At 40.7% G+C, this 19,354-nt stretch overlaps 1 protein-coding gene across 3 annotated transcripts in view; it reads left to right on the top strand.

Moving 5' to 3' along the window:
- plcb3 (phospholipase C, beta 3 (phosphatidylinositol-specific)) overlaps positions 1 to 19,354 on the top strand; it is a 110,184-nt gene that overhangs the window by 55,389 nt on the left and 35,441 nt on the right. For 2 of the 3 annotated variants that reach the window (XM_074623037.1, XM_074623036.1), the window contains one exon: positions 13,940 to 14,026. In XM_074623037.1, the coding sequence (XP_074479138.1) occupies positions 13,940 to 14,026 (87 nt within the window). Of the gene's footprint in view, positions 1 to 4,372; positions 4,397 to 13,939; positions 14,027 to 19,354 lie in introns of those variants that run through there. The other variant, XM_074623038.1, reaches the window with a different exon arrangement.

The following is a 19,354-nucleotide window of genomic DNA, read 5'->3' as shown; positions in this document are numbered from 1 at the left end:
ATGGTGGCATCTGGACTCCGGCACATTAAGGTAGTGCTGAATCAATTAATCAGTCCTTCAGTGTTGGACTATAAGTCCGACAAAACAAGCAACTTGATTATTTTCGAAAGTTTTATGGACTAAATTGATGGATTAATCGGTGATAAAAATAATTGTGAGTTGCAGCCCCAACGGTGCAGTTATCCTGCTTACTTAATGAGACATCTTCTAATAATCCTGTATGTATTGTCACAAAACGATGCCTCTACTTAGTTGTCCCCAACTTATCAGAAACTCATTGAAGAAACAGCATTTTTTTCCTGTTTTTTCCCATAAAGCAAATTTATAAATGAAGTGTAAGGGCAAGACTGTCAGCAAGTTAAGACCGTCAGTCTCCCTGATGATCACCTTATTTGCTCACTTTTGTCATAATGATAAAATAATTTACAAAGCTCTTTAACACAGTCGATCATTTGCTCCTGGGCTCCATCATTGTCTCAAACATGAGAAAATAAGAACTTGTTGCAGTTATACAGCTCAATGGTAATGTTATTTTGTTGAACCCTTTTTTTAACCAGGAAGTCTCTTAAGATACACTGTCTCTTTTACAGTGTAGAGTTAACACAGATCCACATAAAAAAAATACATTTACAACTTTCGTCACTTTTCAGCACAGGTCCTGAGAGACACATACTGTATAGGAGAGAGCTTGACTATTTAACACAGATGAATTACTCATGTAACTTTTTCTTAATATGGCATTTGAATGCCTGGCATGAAGGAAGCGTTTCCAATTCTTGTAAATGATTCCAAAGCCAGGGTACATGCAGTTTTTTTTAACAAGTTCAGAACAAACTCTGGGGACTCTGAAGGTTACTCATGTCAAATAAAGCATGACTCAATCTGGCTCTGTAGTGCAGGAAACAAAAAACATTTACCCCAACTGTGCCTTAGAAAGAATTGAACCACAGGCAGTTGTTTAGAATGTATTACGGTTTATATTTAATATGTATTGATTGATAAATCCAACTGTAATCTGGTAAAAGAGCTCCCGTCTCAAAGTTTTCACATGGAGCTCAGAAATAATAGTCTACCGGGGACACGTGGATTATTTTAGTGTCTGTGTTTTAACAGGGAAGTTGATCACTGTTCCAAAAACTTGGCGTACTCCTTTAAGGATTTAGCAAAGTGAGAAAAGAATTAGGACACACACACACACACACACACACACACAGAAAGTGCCCGAGGGCAGTGCAGTTTGTTTACATGAAAACCCCACTTTTGACCCCATCCCTCTCTTTTCACCCCCTCCCTCATCACTGTGTCCTCCCTCCACATCTCTTTTCCTCCACATCCCTTCATCCTCTCTTGTTCCTCCTTCACTTTTATACTGTCGCTGCCGTCTACTGTAGGCCCATCAAACACACACACACACACACGCACACACACACACACACACACACACACACACACACACACACACACTGACTCATGCATGGGGGAGGAGGAGGAATGCATTGCCCGTCTTTCTTCTGTGTTTCGGCTGGTGTGCACACGTGTGCTCGTATGTGTGTGCGTCCGCGTGTGTGTGGTTGTTTTGTTCTGGGTGTGTGTTTCTCGTTGAATGACTTCCTGTTTGAGCTTGTTGTAAGGCTCCAGAGCCAAACCATTCTCCTTCTCTCTCTCTCTCTCTCTCCCTCCGTCTGCTGCTGCTCCGCCCTCTGCAGCCCGGCCGCAATTCAATTTAGATGAATTCCGACTGGAATTCAGTTAAAATTCCTCCCAAACAACCAATTAAACAAACAGAGAGAGACAGCGTGTCTACAGAGCAGCCCGGCTCTCTTTTCACTGTGCACAAAAGTCAAAATACAAAATCATCTTTACACCCAACATTAACATCTGCCTCATTTGCAGTGTTTCATTCAGCTGGATTATATCTGCACCTGATAGTCAAATACACTTCTTCTGTTCATGAGGTGCCTTTACATGTATAAACTTTCAAAACAGGCTCTGAATATGCACTTTTTGTATTAAAAAAACAAAAGATTTTTTCTCCAGGTCCAAACATGTTTTCTTTGCTCAGAACCACATGGCAAAGTGTACTTTTTTTCCAGATTTGTTTATGTTCACATTGCACAATTACAAGCAAACCAGAGCCAATAAACAAAGTCACATGGACCCACTATTTGCTCATTAATTGGCAGGAGTTATGGGACGGTTTTGGCTCCGGTTCAAAATGCCTGAGCGGAGCATGATGCGTCATAAAATGTTGCATTTGAGGTTGTTTCCTGCAATTGGGTCGGGATTATTTAGTCAGACCGCAATGCCGTTCACTTAGAGGAGCTCAGGACTACAATCTTGGCAACGGTCGAGGACGCTAAAGGCACTTTAATGCTGCTGTTGTCCTCAGTGTTCATCAGTGCTGTGTTGCCAAAACCAAACTGACTGCAGACACTATTCAGACAGATTCACACATATCCCGACTAGGCATTTGTGGATCTACTGTGTTCACCACCTATATCTAGTTTGAAGATACTCTACTGGTGCGGACCAAAACAGCCGGTCCGTGACCGCTTGTGAGAGGTGGTCTCGGACATTTTCCAAGCAAACCGAAACGCAGGGGATTATGGCCATTCAAGATAAACTGGAGAAGAAGGGATTGGTGCGCACAGTAGATAAGTGCCGACTCAAAGTGAAAAAATGTAGACGGCAATATATCAAAGTCCACGATTCCCTGAATATAATTTGATAACAACCGCAATGATGGCAGAGAAGTCGGTCGCACTTACTACTTAGCGTTACTTTACATCATGTAAACCAACAACAGCTGTGCACCCCATGGACAGATGGACGCTAGATATTTGAATAGTTTGAACCTATGTGTTTTTTTAGGACGAATATTTGAACGTCGTTTTTGGCCAATTTTGACAGCCCTAATTTGTAATGATCCATGCATGGACTTTATATCAGTCATGTCATATAGTTTGTTGTAATCAGCCAAATATTTAGTTCTCAACTGCCTTAGAATGTGGTTTGGATGATTGGCGGTGCATCTTAGTCTATTTAAACCTAAATGGTAGCATAACGCAGGTTGTTAAAGGAACAGTTCGACGTTTTAGGAAATTTGCTTCTCCGCTTTCTCGACGAGAGTTAAACGAGAAGATCAATGCCACTCTCGTGTTTGTATGGTAAACAGGAAGCTGCAGCCAATTAGCTTAGCTTAGCATCAAGAATTGGAGGAATGGGGAAACGGCTCATTTTAAAGCAAAGTGACACCCAGATTTTCTTGCATAATATGTATGAACATTATATCATGTTGCATCTCATTTGTTCTGTTCGCTCAAACTTTACGAACTAAAAAAAGACCAGCTGTTTCCCCCGGTTTCCGGTCTTAATTAAGCTAACAATGTGGTAACAATCTTCTCATCTAAACTCTCAGCAAGAAAGCCAATGAGAGTATTTCTGTTGGTTTTAAGGGTGCCATTGTTACCAGTTTAATGTTTCCTGGAAATCCATTCAGCACCGACTTATGTTTTATTCTAAAGCAGATGAAATTTTCTCTCAGCAGTTTTTTTTTTACAGTTGTTCCAAAACTTGGGTATCACAGGCATATTGTGCTGTGATGGGATGGTAGTTTGAAGTTTTCCCGCAAACCTCGATACAGGAATTGTTCCCGAATTTCTCTCCATCTCCACCATCAGCATTGCAGTTATAAGACTGCGTTTTGAAGTTGAACTCTCTTACAAGTATGCTTTCTTCCTCCTGCCTGTTGGGACTTGCCAAGTAGCTCCTTTTATCGTCTTGTTTTCTGTTCCTGCTTGGCTTTGGCTGCTTCTTGGTAAACACTTTATATCACACCATGGAATGATTTTATGATGCCACAGCACTGATAAAAAATAACCTCTGTCGCAGCCTTGAATGATCATTGCTCTCCTTAAATAAGATAAATAAGAAAGATATCTTCATAGCTGACTCTGCACTGTTCATGTTGCCAACACAGCATGCACTACATTGGATCTAGCCTATGGTGTGTTGAAAGTCCTCCCAACACAAGGCCAGATGGTTTCGTAACTGCTTGGAACGCATTTTACACCTGAAATGTGACAGCTAATATATCAAAACGTTTCTATCCTTGGAAGCAGATCTCTTTTGTAGGCATAGGTGCTGTGTCATCGTGACCTAATGGGAAAACATTATGGTCTCCTCCGCTTTAATGCCAACTTTTCTTTGTGCCAGTATCAGAAAGTGGATGTCCCGGTTTAGCCTTAGATAGACGGAAGCAACAAGCCACAAACTGTCGTTAACAGTCAGTTAAGGGGTAAACCCTTTGGTGATGTAAGAGGAGGAGGAAGAAACGCAGGCTTGTGCGAAGGTCTGACGGCGTGCTGAGAAACACTGCTGACATCCTGACAGAGTGGTGAGAAACAAGGGATGGATGGATGAATAGAGGGAGAGGTGGAAGGTCAACCACAGCCACATGTGAAGTGTGGGACTGACATCTGGACTCCTCCATCTCTCCCTCTCCTCTTTCACCCACTACACATGTAACCTTGTGTCTCTCTCTTGTATCTTATATCTGATCTCTTCCCCATTCTTTCTTTTGCCATCTTTCTATCACTCTCTCTTCCTCCTTCTATTCGTCTCGGTCTGCTTCCTGTGTTGCAGTTTTGTTTCCCCTCTGTCCTCTTCTTCTTTCTTTCTGTCTCGTCTTCAGATTGGATCTCTGTCTGGTCTTTTGTGTTGACACTACTAGGGTTAAGGGTCCTCCACTCCTAACATGCCCTTTATAGTATTTGGTTATATATTATCCATATTTATATTAGGCTTTAAACACCACAGTGCGTCAGTAGAGTTGGTACAGTAGAGGTCTCGTTTGTTTGTCACCACGCACTGACCTGTTTTTCCTCCATGTGTCTCCAAAACATCAACTTTTCATGAGAAAAACACCCCTGTGGTCAGCTTTGAGACAATGCTTCTTTTTCTCTAAAGGATTTTTTTAAATGGTTTACTTGGCTAAAAAAAAAAAAAAGAACAATTTTTGGAGAATTGAAATTGGAGGAATTTCTGTCACAGACCTTTCCAATGTTTGAATTGGGGAGGCTACAGTATGTCTGATAAGGATGTCACGAGTACTGATACTTAGGTACCAAGTTGATGCCTAAAAACATGAAAATGTGACGGCACTCGTTTTTTGATACTGTATCGCAGGTACCGTAGATACCGGGGATCAGGGCTCAAGACTAACAATAGAAAATTTCAACAACGCTACATTGTGAACAACACATTACACTGTTAAATTGGCAGGAGGAGAGCTAGTAACGTTAGATGTTAGCAGCTGGTGGGCAGCATAGTCCAGCTTGGCTAAATAATGGAGCTAATAGCTAAAGTACGGAGGTTGCATTGAGTTACCTTATGATTCGTTCAAGCTCTATTCAGTTAAAAATGATAATTAGGCAAAATAACATTATGATGTGTTAAAATGTAATCTTGTAAAATATAGTTTTTGGCGAGAAACTTGAGGCATATCATCAGGAATTAATAATAAATTTGACAAAAACCAGTATGCAAATGGTAATAAAGGAGTGTATGTTGAAGTACATGGGATTTATTTTGGTATCGAATTGGTATCGCGAATCGTGGAATTTCACTGGTATTGCCATAGACTACTAAGTTTCTAGTATTGTGACATCCTTAATGTCTGACAATTTCTGTAACTTTCCAAAACTGACATTCACAGCCACTTCTAGCAGTGATTGGCCAGCTGTGTGGGGGCGAGAAAGTAAGGGGTTGAATTTCTCTCTCAAGATCTCTTATTTTCATTCTTTACACAACTATTTCTCTCACTATGTCGTCTTTAAAGCCGTCCTTATACTCATATTTAGACGATATTGTGTCCATCCCATCTCTACGCAGCTATAAACATTTTTGATTTCTGATCTTGTCTTTTGAAGTAGTTCAGATTGTGCTTAACCCACCCTGAACCCTTGGGGTTCATATCCTTGTAGCCCTCCCCAGGCTGTTCTCATACACCGTTCGTAGCTATACCTACGAAAAGTAATGCACTGTAATACATATATATCCCACAAAATCAATTTGTATGTAATCCACATAATTGTGAGCCAGGAAGTATAAAGAGCGACAAATGCTTTGTAGGAAGGGGTGGGTCAAAAAACATTGGACTTGCCCGGGAGACGGTGTTTGTATCCCGTGTGAAACCAGAAGTCAACGTTGTATATTTGTCAAGTAACTTCTGTATTTAAGTTATGGCACATCCGCAGTTATTTTAACCCAAACCACCATCCTTTCCTAAATCTGACTAAGTAAATTTGTTGCCTAAACCTAATCAAGTCAATCTTTTCCTAAACCTAACTAAGTTGTTTTGTTGCCTAAACCTAATCAAGTTGTTTCCTGTGAAGACGTAACTTTATTTAAAAAAAAAAAAGTATGCATGTAACGAGCAGAAATTGACACACGTTGCTGGACATTCGTAAGAAAATGCACGAAAAATGAGGAATAACTTTTCGTAACATATCATATTCGAACCGTTGCCCTCCCACACCAACAGTGGCTGTGACGAGGACGTCAGTGCAGGTGAATCCTCCTCTTCCTAATGGGGAAAATCTGAAAAAAAATAAATCTTGCCACTTTATTTAACTTAATCCAACCTGTATACACTGGGGTATTGCTCAGTAGTTAGAACTCTACCACTGGTGGGGTTTAGATGTTCATTTCCTGAGTGCGTGTTGGATCAGATGAACGTTAAATGACCCCTGTGGAAGAAATAAGGTGGTGCAGCACTAGAAAATAACTCTAACCAAGAGTCCCAGAGTGCCCTCAATAATGCCCTCATATTCTATAGCTTATTTTCCCTCTCTGGCCCCACTCCTTCCTCTCCTCTCCTCTCTCTCTCCCTGTCTCGAGTCCAAAGGTTACCTACTGTCATCAACTTTTACCATGTTGCCAAAGCAGCAGCTCAAACACACTCACACTAAGTGCACACTGGCCCACACTACTCCCGCAAGCTGTCGTCGAACACGCACACACTACGGCAGACCAAAGGTGCACTCGGAGCAGCCACTTTTTATCAGTTTCTCTCACTAATGGCTTTCTCCTGACTCGTATTATACAACACACACACATTAATTTGTGGTGAGGGCAGTATGTAGGTAGAGAGGCAGAGTAGCCGTGTGTGTCTTTCTACAAGCCCTTATAGATCGTGAGTTTTCAAGAGGGACTCATTAGCCGGCGTCTATCCGTGTAAGAGCTCAGCCTCAGAGGGTGGTCCATCCAGTCTGTGTGTGTTTGACATTATGGTCAGGTAATGAAGGTGTTTGTCAGAGGGTCAGGGCATCTGGAGGGGGTCTGGAGAAAGAGACGTGGCCTTCGATCAATTTAGGAGGAAAAAAGGAATCCAAGTGTTGGAAAGAGAGTGGATTGAAGGGATGATTGACATTGAGAAAACATGAAAGAATGAATAGAAAGAAAGGAAGGAAGGAAGCGAGGCGAGACATCAGAAAGTTTCTACATATGGCAGTTAATTAGGGAGCGGGGTGAGGTCCAATTATAGAGCTGCCACCCACTCTCACCATAGGGTGCATGTTTATGGTAAACAAGGTGTCTGTGTGGAGGGCGCGCAGTAATGATTTCCTGTTATAGGTTTCTAACAATTACCCTTAATGTCCTCTGGAAACTATATGTGACCTTTTTGTGTTATAAAACACATGTTTACAGAGCAGTTACAGTGACTAGTGATTATTTTCATTATCTTTAACCTGTTGATTATTTTGATTAATCATGTGTTCTATAAAATGTAAAGAAATTGCCTTTACAATCTTAGTAACGTCTTCAAATTGTCCAACCAACAGTCTAAACCCCAAACATATCCAATTTATAATGAAAAATTGAATTTAAATTACATTTTTGAAGATGGCACTGGAGAATATTTGACATTTTTGATTGATTTAAACACCTTATTGATGATAAAACATAACAGAATATAATTGAGTAAATATTTGACATTTTTGCATGATTTAACGACTAATCAATATTACAAAAAAACAACTGAATAAAATAATTAAGTGAGTAAATATGTGACATTTTTGCTTGATTTAAACGACTAATCGATGAAAAAAATAACCGAATAAAACAATTGAGTAAATATTTGACATTTCTGCTTGAATCAAATTACTAATAAATGATAAAAAAATAACCAAATAATATAATTGAGTAAATATTTGACATTTTTGCTCCATTTAAACTACTAATTGATGATAAAAAAAATAACAGAATAAAATAATTGAGTAAGTATTTGACATTTCTGCTTGATTTAAACGCAAAATCGATGATACAAAATAACTGAGTAAAATAATTAAGTGAGTAAATATGTGACATTTCTGCTTGATTCAAACAACTAATTGATGATAAAAAAAAAACCCCGAATTAAATAATTAAGTGAGTAAATTTTTGACATTTTTGCTTGATTTAACGACAAATTGATGATAAACAATAACCAAATAAAATAATTGAGTAAATTCGTGAATACACATGGAAAGATTGAAAGATGATTATGTAAAGAAACAAGAGAGAAAGATCAACAGAGTGTAACAGAGATATGTGTGTGTGCCATGGTGAAGGGCAGCTCTAGAAAGCAACTGTCAGGTATGTAAAACTCAAGCAGGCAAATGTGCAGGCAAATATATCCGACCACAATGATGTATGTGTGTGTTCAGCCAAACTGTCTGTGTGGCTTGAAGGCTATATGAGCTATATGTTGTTATATTACCGGTCACATGAGCCTATAGATCACATTCCTCTGGGTAAATGTGTATATGTGTGTATCCGGTCACGGTGGAATTCCACATCTATACTGCAAAGTATGTATTGTCGAGAGAAGAAGAGAACTAGTGACATAAACTGAGCCTGTTGTGGAACGATTGAGATAACATCATTTAATGTGTCAACCAAATAAACGAAGTAAAGAGCGGGACACACCTTGTTGGCCTCATTCCTACAGAGGCCATTCGAACACTCAGGGTGGTGACTGTCGCACCTAAAATGCACCTCATTGTACTTTTTTGGCTAAAAGCTCAGATAGTTGCCCAGAGGAATGTACCCTGTTCTGTTGATATTAAAGGGTGAAGACAGGTTTCTGTAACAACTGCAGCATCACTACAGCTGTTGAACTATCAAAGTAATACCATCACACTATAACACAAGATATACTGTGTGTGATGACTTCTATCTCTCGTAACTATGATTTTTTTCTCTTAACAATCTCAAAAATGACTAGAACATGATTGTTGAATCTCAAGTGAGTCCTAAATATTGTGGCGACTAATTTTAGATTGGGTCTCGTCCTATGATATAGTGTATGAATCTACAGTTTAAGTGGCAGTGGTCAGACTGAGGTTGTAATATAGTAATTATAGTAATTAATTATAGTAATAACAGTTATTATCGCACAGTTAATACTGCTGTAATATGTGGAAGTGATATTTCTGTCTCCTGTCTTGTTTCGGCTGAACATGACCTCTGCCGAACATGACCAACTTGAGCCACCGTGTGCAAAACCGTGGTAACACCACCCACCCGCCATCTGAATTTCGGCGCTCCTGAAGTAGGCGGGGTGAAGGTCATGAAAGATAAAACGGCGTTACCACAGCTTTGCACTCGGCGGCCCACGTTACCAGAGTCTTAGAAAGGGAGTTGCACACCCCTAATGCCAGCAAATCCTACACACTACACCTTTAATTCGACTTTACAATTAAGAATTGATGGTTGCAAAATGGCAATGCCTTCCATGATAAAGATCATTTTTTTATATTTCCTATCAAGGGTGATGGAGCATGAAACGACTCTAAAAATGTATTGTGAGGCTGCTCATCCTGTTCCACTTAGGAGCTGTCATCACCATTATTCAGTGAAGTTGAGTGGAAACTGGCTAGTTTGGAAAGAAAATGTAAATCTAAAGTGGATTTGGATGTGTTTTTTTTTTTTGGTGCGTTGACCAGCTGCAGCAAAGATGACCTGGAATTGTTCCTCATTTGCCTCTGTTGATAATGATTTGCAAATGATTTGCATTTTATGCAATTCATAGAAAGCCCAGTTGTCTGCTGATAAGGGTGGAAGACAGATGGAACATCTGCACCTTCCAAACTGTCTGTTTCCAGTTTGTATTGTAATTACATTGTGTTGTCTCAGAAAATTAAACCTAGCAGATAGAAGAAAAACAAACGTAAGTCGTTATGGCTGCAGATGTGCCAACTCAGGCCTCACTACGAGTTAAATAACTGCTCACAGTCGACATCAAATCACCAGCTGAAAACAGCATCTGACATCAGGTCACAGCCTTAAGATGGTTATCGCAGCGTGACATTGGAGTTGTACAGTTTTCCACTGATCCCAGAGAGTAAACACAGGTCACAAGTTTGGTGATTTATCGTGCAGAGAGAGTCGGCTTCACATTTTGAAGTCAAAGTCAAGCTTTATCACTGGGATTCATATGAAAGCACATCGTGGCTGGTATGTGCTACAGAGTGAAGCGTGTTGTTGTATCAAAGTAGTCTCATAATCACCTAGTTGGATGCCCACTTTAAAAAGACTTAATTGACTGTTGCTTATTAAGGTTTCATGATGTGGTTGGACTTTGATCTCGTGCTCTCTTCTTCCACTCCTGACCTTTTTGTTTCTTTCTCTTTTTCAACCTTCACCCTTTTCTTCCACTCCCTCTCCTATTCATCTTTCTCCCATCTTTCTTTTTCTCAAACCTTTTCTCTCTTTTCCTCCGTCTGTCCTTATCTCAACCCAAACATCCACCTCTCCTGCTAACTCCTTCTACGTTAGCCGACTTTGGAGCCTAAACTCAAGGTATGTTTAGTTTAAAATGCACTAAAAAACGTGCATTTCCTGTGAATGGGAAAATCTAAGGAGACTTCTTTTAAGGAATATTTCAACATTTAGAGGAATACACTTATTCGCTTTCTTGTAGACCTGCCAATGTTTATCTCTCCCATTTAAGGTATGGTTATTGTGGGTATACATGAGTAAAATAGTTCTTTAGGGGCCGTACACATGCTGCATGGAAAACGCTAGCTGTGCCGCTTTTTTTTCTTTCCAACGTGCTTGGGATGTTGCGCTGCCGTAGCGCCTGCCGTTACTAAGCAACCAAAACCTGCGTGCTGCAATGACGATGATGATGAAGTTGCGGTAATTTAGCAGGAAGCCTCACTGACTAAACTAAACATAATCAAATCCAACGTCTTTGGACAGATAGGGTGAAGCCAGTCCCTGTCCATGGGACAGATCGTAAAGATCTGAGTAGTACTGCACTAAAATGATTTACTTCTCCCATCCATATATTTACCGTAGACTGATATTTATGGAAGAAAGAAGCATTATCTGCCGGCTGTGATTGGTTGTTCCTCGTCACGTGAAATGGTGCACACTGCAGCGTTCCAAACGTTGAACGCGCAGCCATCGCGGCCCGAAAAATAGGCGCTAGGGAGCGTTTGCGCGCCGCGATAGCGTCTCTTCCGCGTTTGAGCGTACAAAAGATGCAGCATGCGTACGGCCCTTTATGGAGTCTTATAAAGTGATAATGTAATATTGGATAATTTGCTTGTCTTAGTTCAGTATGCCACTTCATTGAGAAATTGATTCTTTTATGCAAGATAGTGTTTGTCATGCAGAATTTGGAATCATTCAGTCCTGAATGATTATTCAAATGTTCAACGTTTGCGCTGATATGTGTTAACTATGACATTTATGTACATCTGCTTTGTTGGTCAGTTTATTTGTTCTAGTACCCACATTAAGATTACCGTTTGTATGTGGTCAGTTGTTTGTGTGTTGCGTTCTTGTAAACTTCCTGTATTTCCTCTGATAGTATGTTGGTGGGAACGTTTTCTGTGGGTTGCCAGATCTTCTCCCATCGGATGGTGACGATGGTGCTGATATTGATGCTCATGATGACATGTGCACATGAGTCATCTGTCACTGTAATAACAAACAATCTACATCATCATCATCATCGTCGTAGTTTCCCAGGATGTCTGGACGCTATGTTTGTCTGTTGGACCAGAGTATGACCGCTTACCGCTGTAATCACAGAGCCAGTAGCTGTGTGTGTGTACGTGTGTGTGTACACGTGCGGTCATGGGATCTTTGCGTATGACCCCGTAATGATGATGCTAATGACATGTTGATGCAGGCTCCTGTGCCATCATTATGCTGCACATGAATGAGATCTCCATGCTGGCCAAACGCTGTGGTTTCCAGCATCAAAACAGCTGTTGCACGACACATGCGCGGAAAACACACTGTCTGTTTTCCTGTCTGTCTGCACTCCCATAATGGCAAGGCACCATATACTGGCAGGAACAGCCACTGCTGCCATAAACAGCTTATTTCATGTCTCTCTGTGTCCTTTATATATTGCTGTGAGACTTCTGTAAAGAGAGTAACTGCTGCAATATTCTCTTTTACACCTGAAGTTGTTTCCTGAGACGCAGCTTGGGAACAAAATGGATCACACGCCTGTGCGTTTTTATGGCCCCTCAAGGGACCTTCAGCACGTAAACAAAAAGACTACATTTAATTTGAAATGTAATGGTGTACAAGGTGACCAAGAAGAAACAAGCAAGCAAACACTGGCTGAGGGATTCGGTTCTGAAACAAAAGTATGGTTTCACACAACCTGGGTCTCATTGAACAAGATAACAACAATAGCCTGTTTTACTGACGGGACAACAGGGCATGCAGTGGCTCAGACGGACGGAGCTTTATAGGAACGTCTTCTACTGGAGTACAAGGCATGACCTGTTGTGCTTATACACTGGATTGTCAATTCCAACAGATCATCACAGACTGAATGATGATGTTTTTCACTCGTGTTTGAACAGTAGTTCTAATTTTGGGACAACCTTAAAGGGTAACTTTAGTATTTTTCAACCTGGACCCTGTTTCCCCATGTATTTGTGTCTAAGTGACAAATGGGGACAACAATTCAATCAGATTGTTATTATAAATCAACAAAAAAATAACAATAAAAAACTGTCCAATTTACTTTGAAAGGAAGTCCTTGCTATAGGATGACATTCTGGAAAACATCCCAGGCACTCTGATTGGGATTTAAAAATCCTTTATTAAGACATGGATAACACCCACCCAACGCACTTGTTGAAGACTTGTTGAGTCCAAACGCATTGGTGGGTGTTATCCATGACGGGGACAGCTTGTCCAATACATCTACCATCTACAGCGCTATTCCTCAATACTGGACCAGTTTCAAAAAGTGTTGTCCCTTTTAGTCAGTTAGACACAAAAACATGGTAAAACAGGGTCCAGTTTGAAAAAGTTACGCTTTAAATAGTAATCACAGAGTTAATTGCTCAAATGTAATGAACACAGCAACATTTTTAAAAAGGTAATGTGACGATCAAGACCGTTTTTAGCCAAACTTATTTGGAAGAGAAAATGAAAGCAAATTATGACATTTTTACCCAAACTCTCACTTGTGTAAATATAACTCTAAATTTACAGAACAACTTCCTGGTTCGATTTTGACGTACCGGACTTTGCAGTTGTGCAATGAGATGAGGATAATAGTGATACTTCAGATGGGCTCACTTTCAGTTATCCTTCTATAAATACAGGGGTTTAGATAATATGACTAAACTGATCATCTGAACACTCGTGTTTTTTGCCCAGTCAGACGTCATTGTAACAATGCTGTCATGTTCCCAGACATCAGCAATGTCTTTGAAAAGGACAATGTTATCATAGGCAGTAGAATTGATGGATAAAAGTATGAAAATGAGACTTAAGTTGTTATAAACTTGTACATTTGCTTCTGGTTATAAACTCTGAGCTCACTTTACTTGTAGCTGTGTTGTGTGTGTTTGAGGGAGAGATAGATGTTATTGTTCGTCCTTCTAACGTCTCTATTTCTGTTGTCGTCTAGGAGACCAACAGCGGGCCTCCCACCCTGGTGACCCTGAAAGTCGACCCAGATGGATACTTCCTCTACTGGACTGGAGGGTCCAACCTGGTGAGACACACATACACACACATACATACGCACAGGTTGGTCTCAAAGTAGACCAAATGGACTCCCACACAAAGTATTCACAAAAACAGACCTGATCAAATACAAATGGTCCACTCTAAAGCAGACCAATGGATTGTTAATGCGCCAGCAGGAGTGCCACAGTGGATGTTACACTTAGTTGTTTACTAGAACTCCTCTTCGTCTGTCTTTCTAAATCGCTGTTTCTTCCTCCTCTCTGTTTATGTCTCTGTGTCTCTTATTGTGGTTTCATCCAGTCCATTAGTTCAGCTAAAATGGGCTTCATCAATTTGTCCCGGCCTTGTTTGCCTCCTCTTTCCCCCCAGTCCTCCTCCGTCTCCCTGATGTCTTTGTGGTCTTCATCCTTTTAGTCCTCCCATCTCTTTCCATCCATCTGTGCTTCCCAACAAACTGCCCTCCCCTCCCCTCCATGTTTTTGGTGGCTGCGTGCGCTTAAGCCATTAGTTTAGTAATATTGGATTTTAGGCATTTAGCTGACATGATTAGCCAGACGCAAAGGGCAGTGACTCAGCAGGATGTAGGATTTTGAGATTTTAATTGGTGCAGATGTATTAAAGGTGTTTTATTTGAATCCCACATAAACAGCAACCTCTCTGTCTCCTCTCTACCTCTAAGGGGTGTAAGAAAATACCGGAAAAAAATCAAATATCGCGACATTATTCTCAAAAACACTAGCGATTTTTAATAGTTTACATGCAAAGATGAACTCAATCAATACTTTATTTCATTTGCAAAGATATGCGCCCTCTCAGTGTACGTGCCCTCTCAAAGTAGAACTATGATGCTGGATGTTACAGTTATTGTGATTCATGCAAATGCAGATCCCACTGTTCTGATTAATAAAAAAAATTCACTTTTTTAACTCAGATTTTATTCATATGGTGTTGTGCTCTTTATACTATGACAGTTTACCTAAAATTAGATTTAAAAAATCACAATATATCGCCTTGCTATAGTATTTCAGTATATCACAATTAGGGCTGTCAAAGTTAACGCGATAGTAACTCTTTAACGCAAAATCATTTTAATGCCACTAATTTCTTTAACGCATTAACGCAATCGATCTTTCGGAGGTTGTAGCGGATTTTAAAGCTAGAAGATAGTGACGGAGAAGATACTAGAAAATATGAAACTAGAAAAACCTAAGGAATCCATTGGTGCCAACCATGTCATGCTAGCGAAGGAGGCTAAATAACACTCCAAACTTGCGCAAAATTTTGGCGAGGAAAAACTGGCATGGCCATTTTCAAAGGGGTCCCTTGACCTCTGACCTCAAGATATGTGAATGACATACCATGCAGTTTGGGGGCAAGTCATAGTCAAGTCAGCACACTGACACACTGACAGCTGTTGTTGCTATGTTATGATTTGAGCATATTTTTTCAGCTAAATGCAGTACCTGTGAGGGTTTCTGACCAATATTTGTCATTGTTTGTGTTGTTAATTAATTTAATTAAGTTACATTTTGAACGGATAAAAAATGTGCGATTAATCACGGACAATTATGCGATTAATTGCGATTAAATATTTTAATCAATTGACAGCCTTAATCACAATATAGTGAATCATAACCCCTGTATCATGATACGTATTGTCAATACACAGCCCTTCTACCTCTACCTTTTATCCATAGTTCTTATTTTCCATTCATCCGTCCATCTGCTATATATGTGTGATGTTGGCCTGGACAGAACATTTTGTGAGATCTCTTGGATCAAATGACATTTCAAGGCAGCTCAATTAACTCACCCCCACCTCCCCCATCCCTACATCTCTCCATCCCAATCTCTCTCTATGTTTTTCTCCTGCTCTCTCTCCCTCTCCCTCACACTCACACTGTCCCTCTTTTTATTTCTGGCTGCATATTTATCCAAAAGGCACGTATGGAATGACCTGTTGATAGCCAATATTATCACTGTGTTATGTCTGCATGTTTTGGTGTGTGTACAAATCTGGGCCAGAGCGCACACGTCATGCTGTCCGTCCGCACGTGTGTCAGCATGTGTTCATGCGTTTCACATAACACACAGAGGCTTTAAATACTCGTTTTATCCTGATGTGTGTGTGCGTCTGTGGTATTGCGATAATAGGCCATTCGTCGCCCGAGGTGCAGCTGTGACACTGTTTAGCAAAGAGCCAGACCAGTCAGTCATTGGATCTACACACGATGACTGCAAACAGTTTTATTAAGACACACAACTTGAAGCAAGAGGTTGTGTGTTTAGATGTCACATCACATGTGGTAAAAAAAAGACAACATGAGATGGAAAGAGAGACGAAATCTGCAGACTAGAAGGCAGATCAGCGTTTTTTTAAACCCCTGTGAGCGTGAAACGTAGGCGACATACCTCTTACACTGACTGTGTCAGATTTTAATCTTAACACTACAATAATTCCCAAGTCAACGTCCAGCCGCCTCGCTTGCCGCCAGTGCCACATCATTTGCTTGATGTGCCGCAGTATTTGGTTTTTCTTTTTCTATTACTTACTTACTTAGTGCTTTTCATCTTTGTTAATGTTGGCGTGACTGAGCTGGATTGTGGCCACTGTTCTTTCTTCAGTAGCGGGAATGCAGCTCGCTGTTGGCCACAGAATATGAAATATGCCTCAAAACATTCAGACCACCGAGGCCAATGTCAGGGAAGTGTGTCTATTTAGACACGTAGAAACAGAGTCAGGAAGTGACTAATAATGGTAGTTCTTTTTTTGTTTGAACTTTTACAACATTTTAATGTCCAAAAATCAGTATGTTGCCGCTTTAAAGAGGACCTATAATGCTTATTTTCAGGTGCATATTTGTATTTTGGGTTTCTACTAGAACATGTTTACATGCTTTAATGTTCAAAAAAACACTTTACTTGTCTCATACCGGCTGTGCTGCAGCTCCTCTTTTCACCCTCTGTCTGAAACGCTCTGTTTGATCTCCTGCCCCGCCTTCTCAAAACGCCCAGTCTGCTCTGATTGGTCAGTTGGCCCACTCTGTTGTTGTTGATCAACCAAACCAAACTCTTTGGACTCCGCTCCAGCTCCGCTCTAACTAGCTTTGTTTGAGGGCGTGCCAAATTAGCCGCTGGGCAGGTATAATGCAAATGTGTTACTTGGTGACATCACCAAATTATGGAAGAAAAGGCGGGACTTCAAGCAAGGCGTTTCAGGCCATTCAGGAGCAGTGTTCCTGTGGGGGAGAGTAACTCCCTTTGACGTGGACTTTGGGCTTTGTAACTTTGCAAAACTTTTACATGCACAAAAAAGGAAAACACTCGGAAAGAGAAAAAGCACAAAAGCATAATAGGTCCTCTTTAAAGTTTATTTTTGTGTGTGTCTAAATAGATTTTTTTCAGCTGTTGCTGTGGTGTTTTTGAACTGCACTTCCCAGAGACCACCTGTCAGTTAAACTGTGTGGCCAGTGCTGCTCTGACGTCCGCTTCTTCCACTTTTATATGTATTAAGTTTCTACAATGACGCAGGTTTAAATCTGTCTCATAAAATCTGGACAGTAGAAATGAGAAACGTGCCCTCTGCTCCTCCTCAAACCTAATCTGATGAAACTTCTCTGCTCTGTTCTAAGGTGAATATAAACACACCTGAATGTATAGATATGGCACAGAAGTCCTCTTTCAGTGAAACTTTAACTCAGCGTTGTGGCTCCCCTGGAGATTTCCGACCAGAGCTGAAAAGAAAGAGGACACTGCAACACAGATATCCAGCTCTTATTAATGAGATCAGTTAATACACTTTTACACAGATGACAAGGGCATTCTGGGTGGAACCCATTTTCTCTGAATAGAGCAGATACCCAAAATATTTGATCTCCAGTGCAGTTTTGCTGCTCTGCTCTTCTTTTTGGTTTTGATGTCAAGCGATACAGTGTTCAACGAAAGACGGCCTGCTTTCATTTAAAGGGATAGTTTGTCTTGAAGTGGGGTTGTTTGAGGTACTTATCCATAGTCAGTGTATTACCTATAGTAGATGACGGTCGGCACGCCCCTAGCTTGGAGAAGCAGGCAGGAGTTACCGCACAGAACCAAAGCAATGTACCTCTTTGGACGAGGCCGGCAGCAAAACTTATTTTAGACGCTTAAGAAAAAGGCTCACCTAAAAAAGTCAATATCAGCTTAAGTGTACGCTCTATTTAGAATATTTTCGCTGGTTTACCTTGCAGTGAAACAGCTATATAGTCTATGTTTCCAACGGGGATCTGAAGACGTTATCTATGCTCTCGCCAAAGCAACCAGACTCCATTAAAAAAAACACCAACTCCTGTGTCTGCGAGGTAAAATTACTGTTTTTTTCAAAGGAGTCTGGTGGCTTTGGCGAGAGCAAAGATGGATACAACGGCTTCAGTTCCCCGTTGGAAAGGGCTGTCTGACGGCAAGTTAAAGCAGTGAAAAGATTATAAATATAGCGTACACTTAAACTGATATTGATTTATTTCGGTGGGCCTTTCTTTTAGGTGGCTAAAATATGTTTTGGGCCCCGTCCACAGCAGAACATTGCTTTGGTTCCTGTCTACTTCTCCAAACTGGGGGCGTGTTGACCGTCATCTACTGTATGTAAGACACTGTCTATGGACGAGTACCTCATACAACCCCACTTCAAAACACCCGAACTATCCCTTTGAGGATTCTTTCCATTCGGAGGTGATCAAGATATATCGTGTCCGCTTTGTGAAATTCAGAGTACTCGTGGTCATCGAGGGAACTGGATCACTCACGTGAGTCATTTTTAGATCCTCAAAGGCAAAGGCATGTGAGGACATCCAAAAGTCTATAACCCAAAAATGTCTTGAGGGCTTTTTAAACAAGGCTCAACTTGAGATGAGGGGATAGAAAGTAGCACTTTCTTTGTCAATGTGAGAGCAGTGACATTGCATTTTATATAGGACGGGCACATATATGCATAAAAGCTCAGCCCCTGTGGATTTCAGTTTGAGGACTCGGCGCACGGAGGACTTCTGAAACGCACACTCTCTTCGATATCTAACTACATTTATAGAGGAAACCAGTGTATGGTATTGGAATCAAGTCATTTCCACAATTGCAATTCAATATAATTTCAGAAATCCCTACGTGCAATCCGGAGAAGTATGCTCCGTCATTCATCATTATTCCTCTCTGACTTTATTTGGACCACCTGCCTGCTTCTTCTCACCTTTTCTTTCAGACTTGTTTTAAAAAATGTCCTCTTTAAATCTGGTTTATCTCATCTTCTCTCATATGCGTCCTTTCACCTTTTCTCCAGGTGTTCCTCCTCGTCACCATCCTCCATCTGTTTCCTTGCTGTCCACTT

This window comes from Sebastes fasciatus, chromosome 22 (genome assembly GCF_043250625.1).
Source record: "Sebastes fasciatus isolate fSebFas1 chromosome 22, fSebFas1.pri, whole genome shotgun sequence".
Classification (NCBI taxonomy): Eukaryota; Metazoa; Chordata; class Actinopteri; order Perciformes; family Sebastidae; genus Sebastes; species Sebastes fasciatus.
The sequence above is the reverse complement of the archived record's forward strand: the minus strand, read 5'-3'. Positions and strand labels throughout refer to the sequence as shown.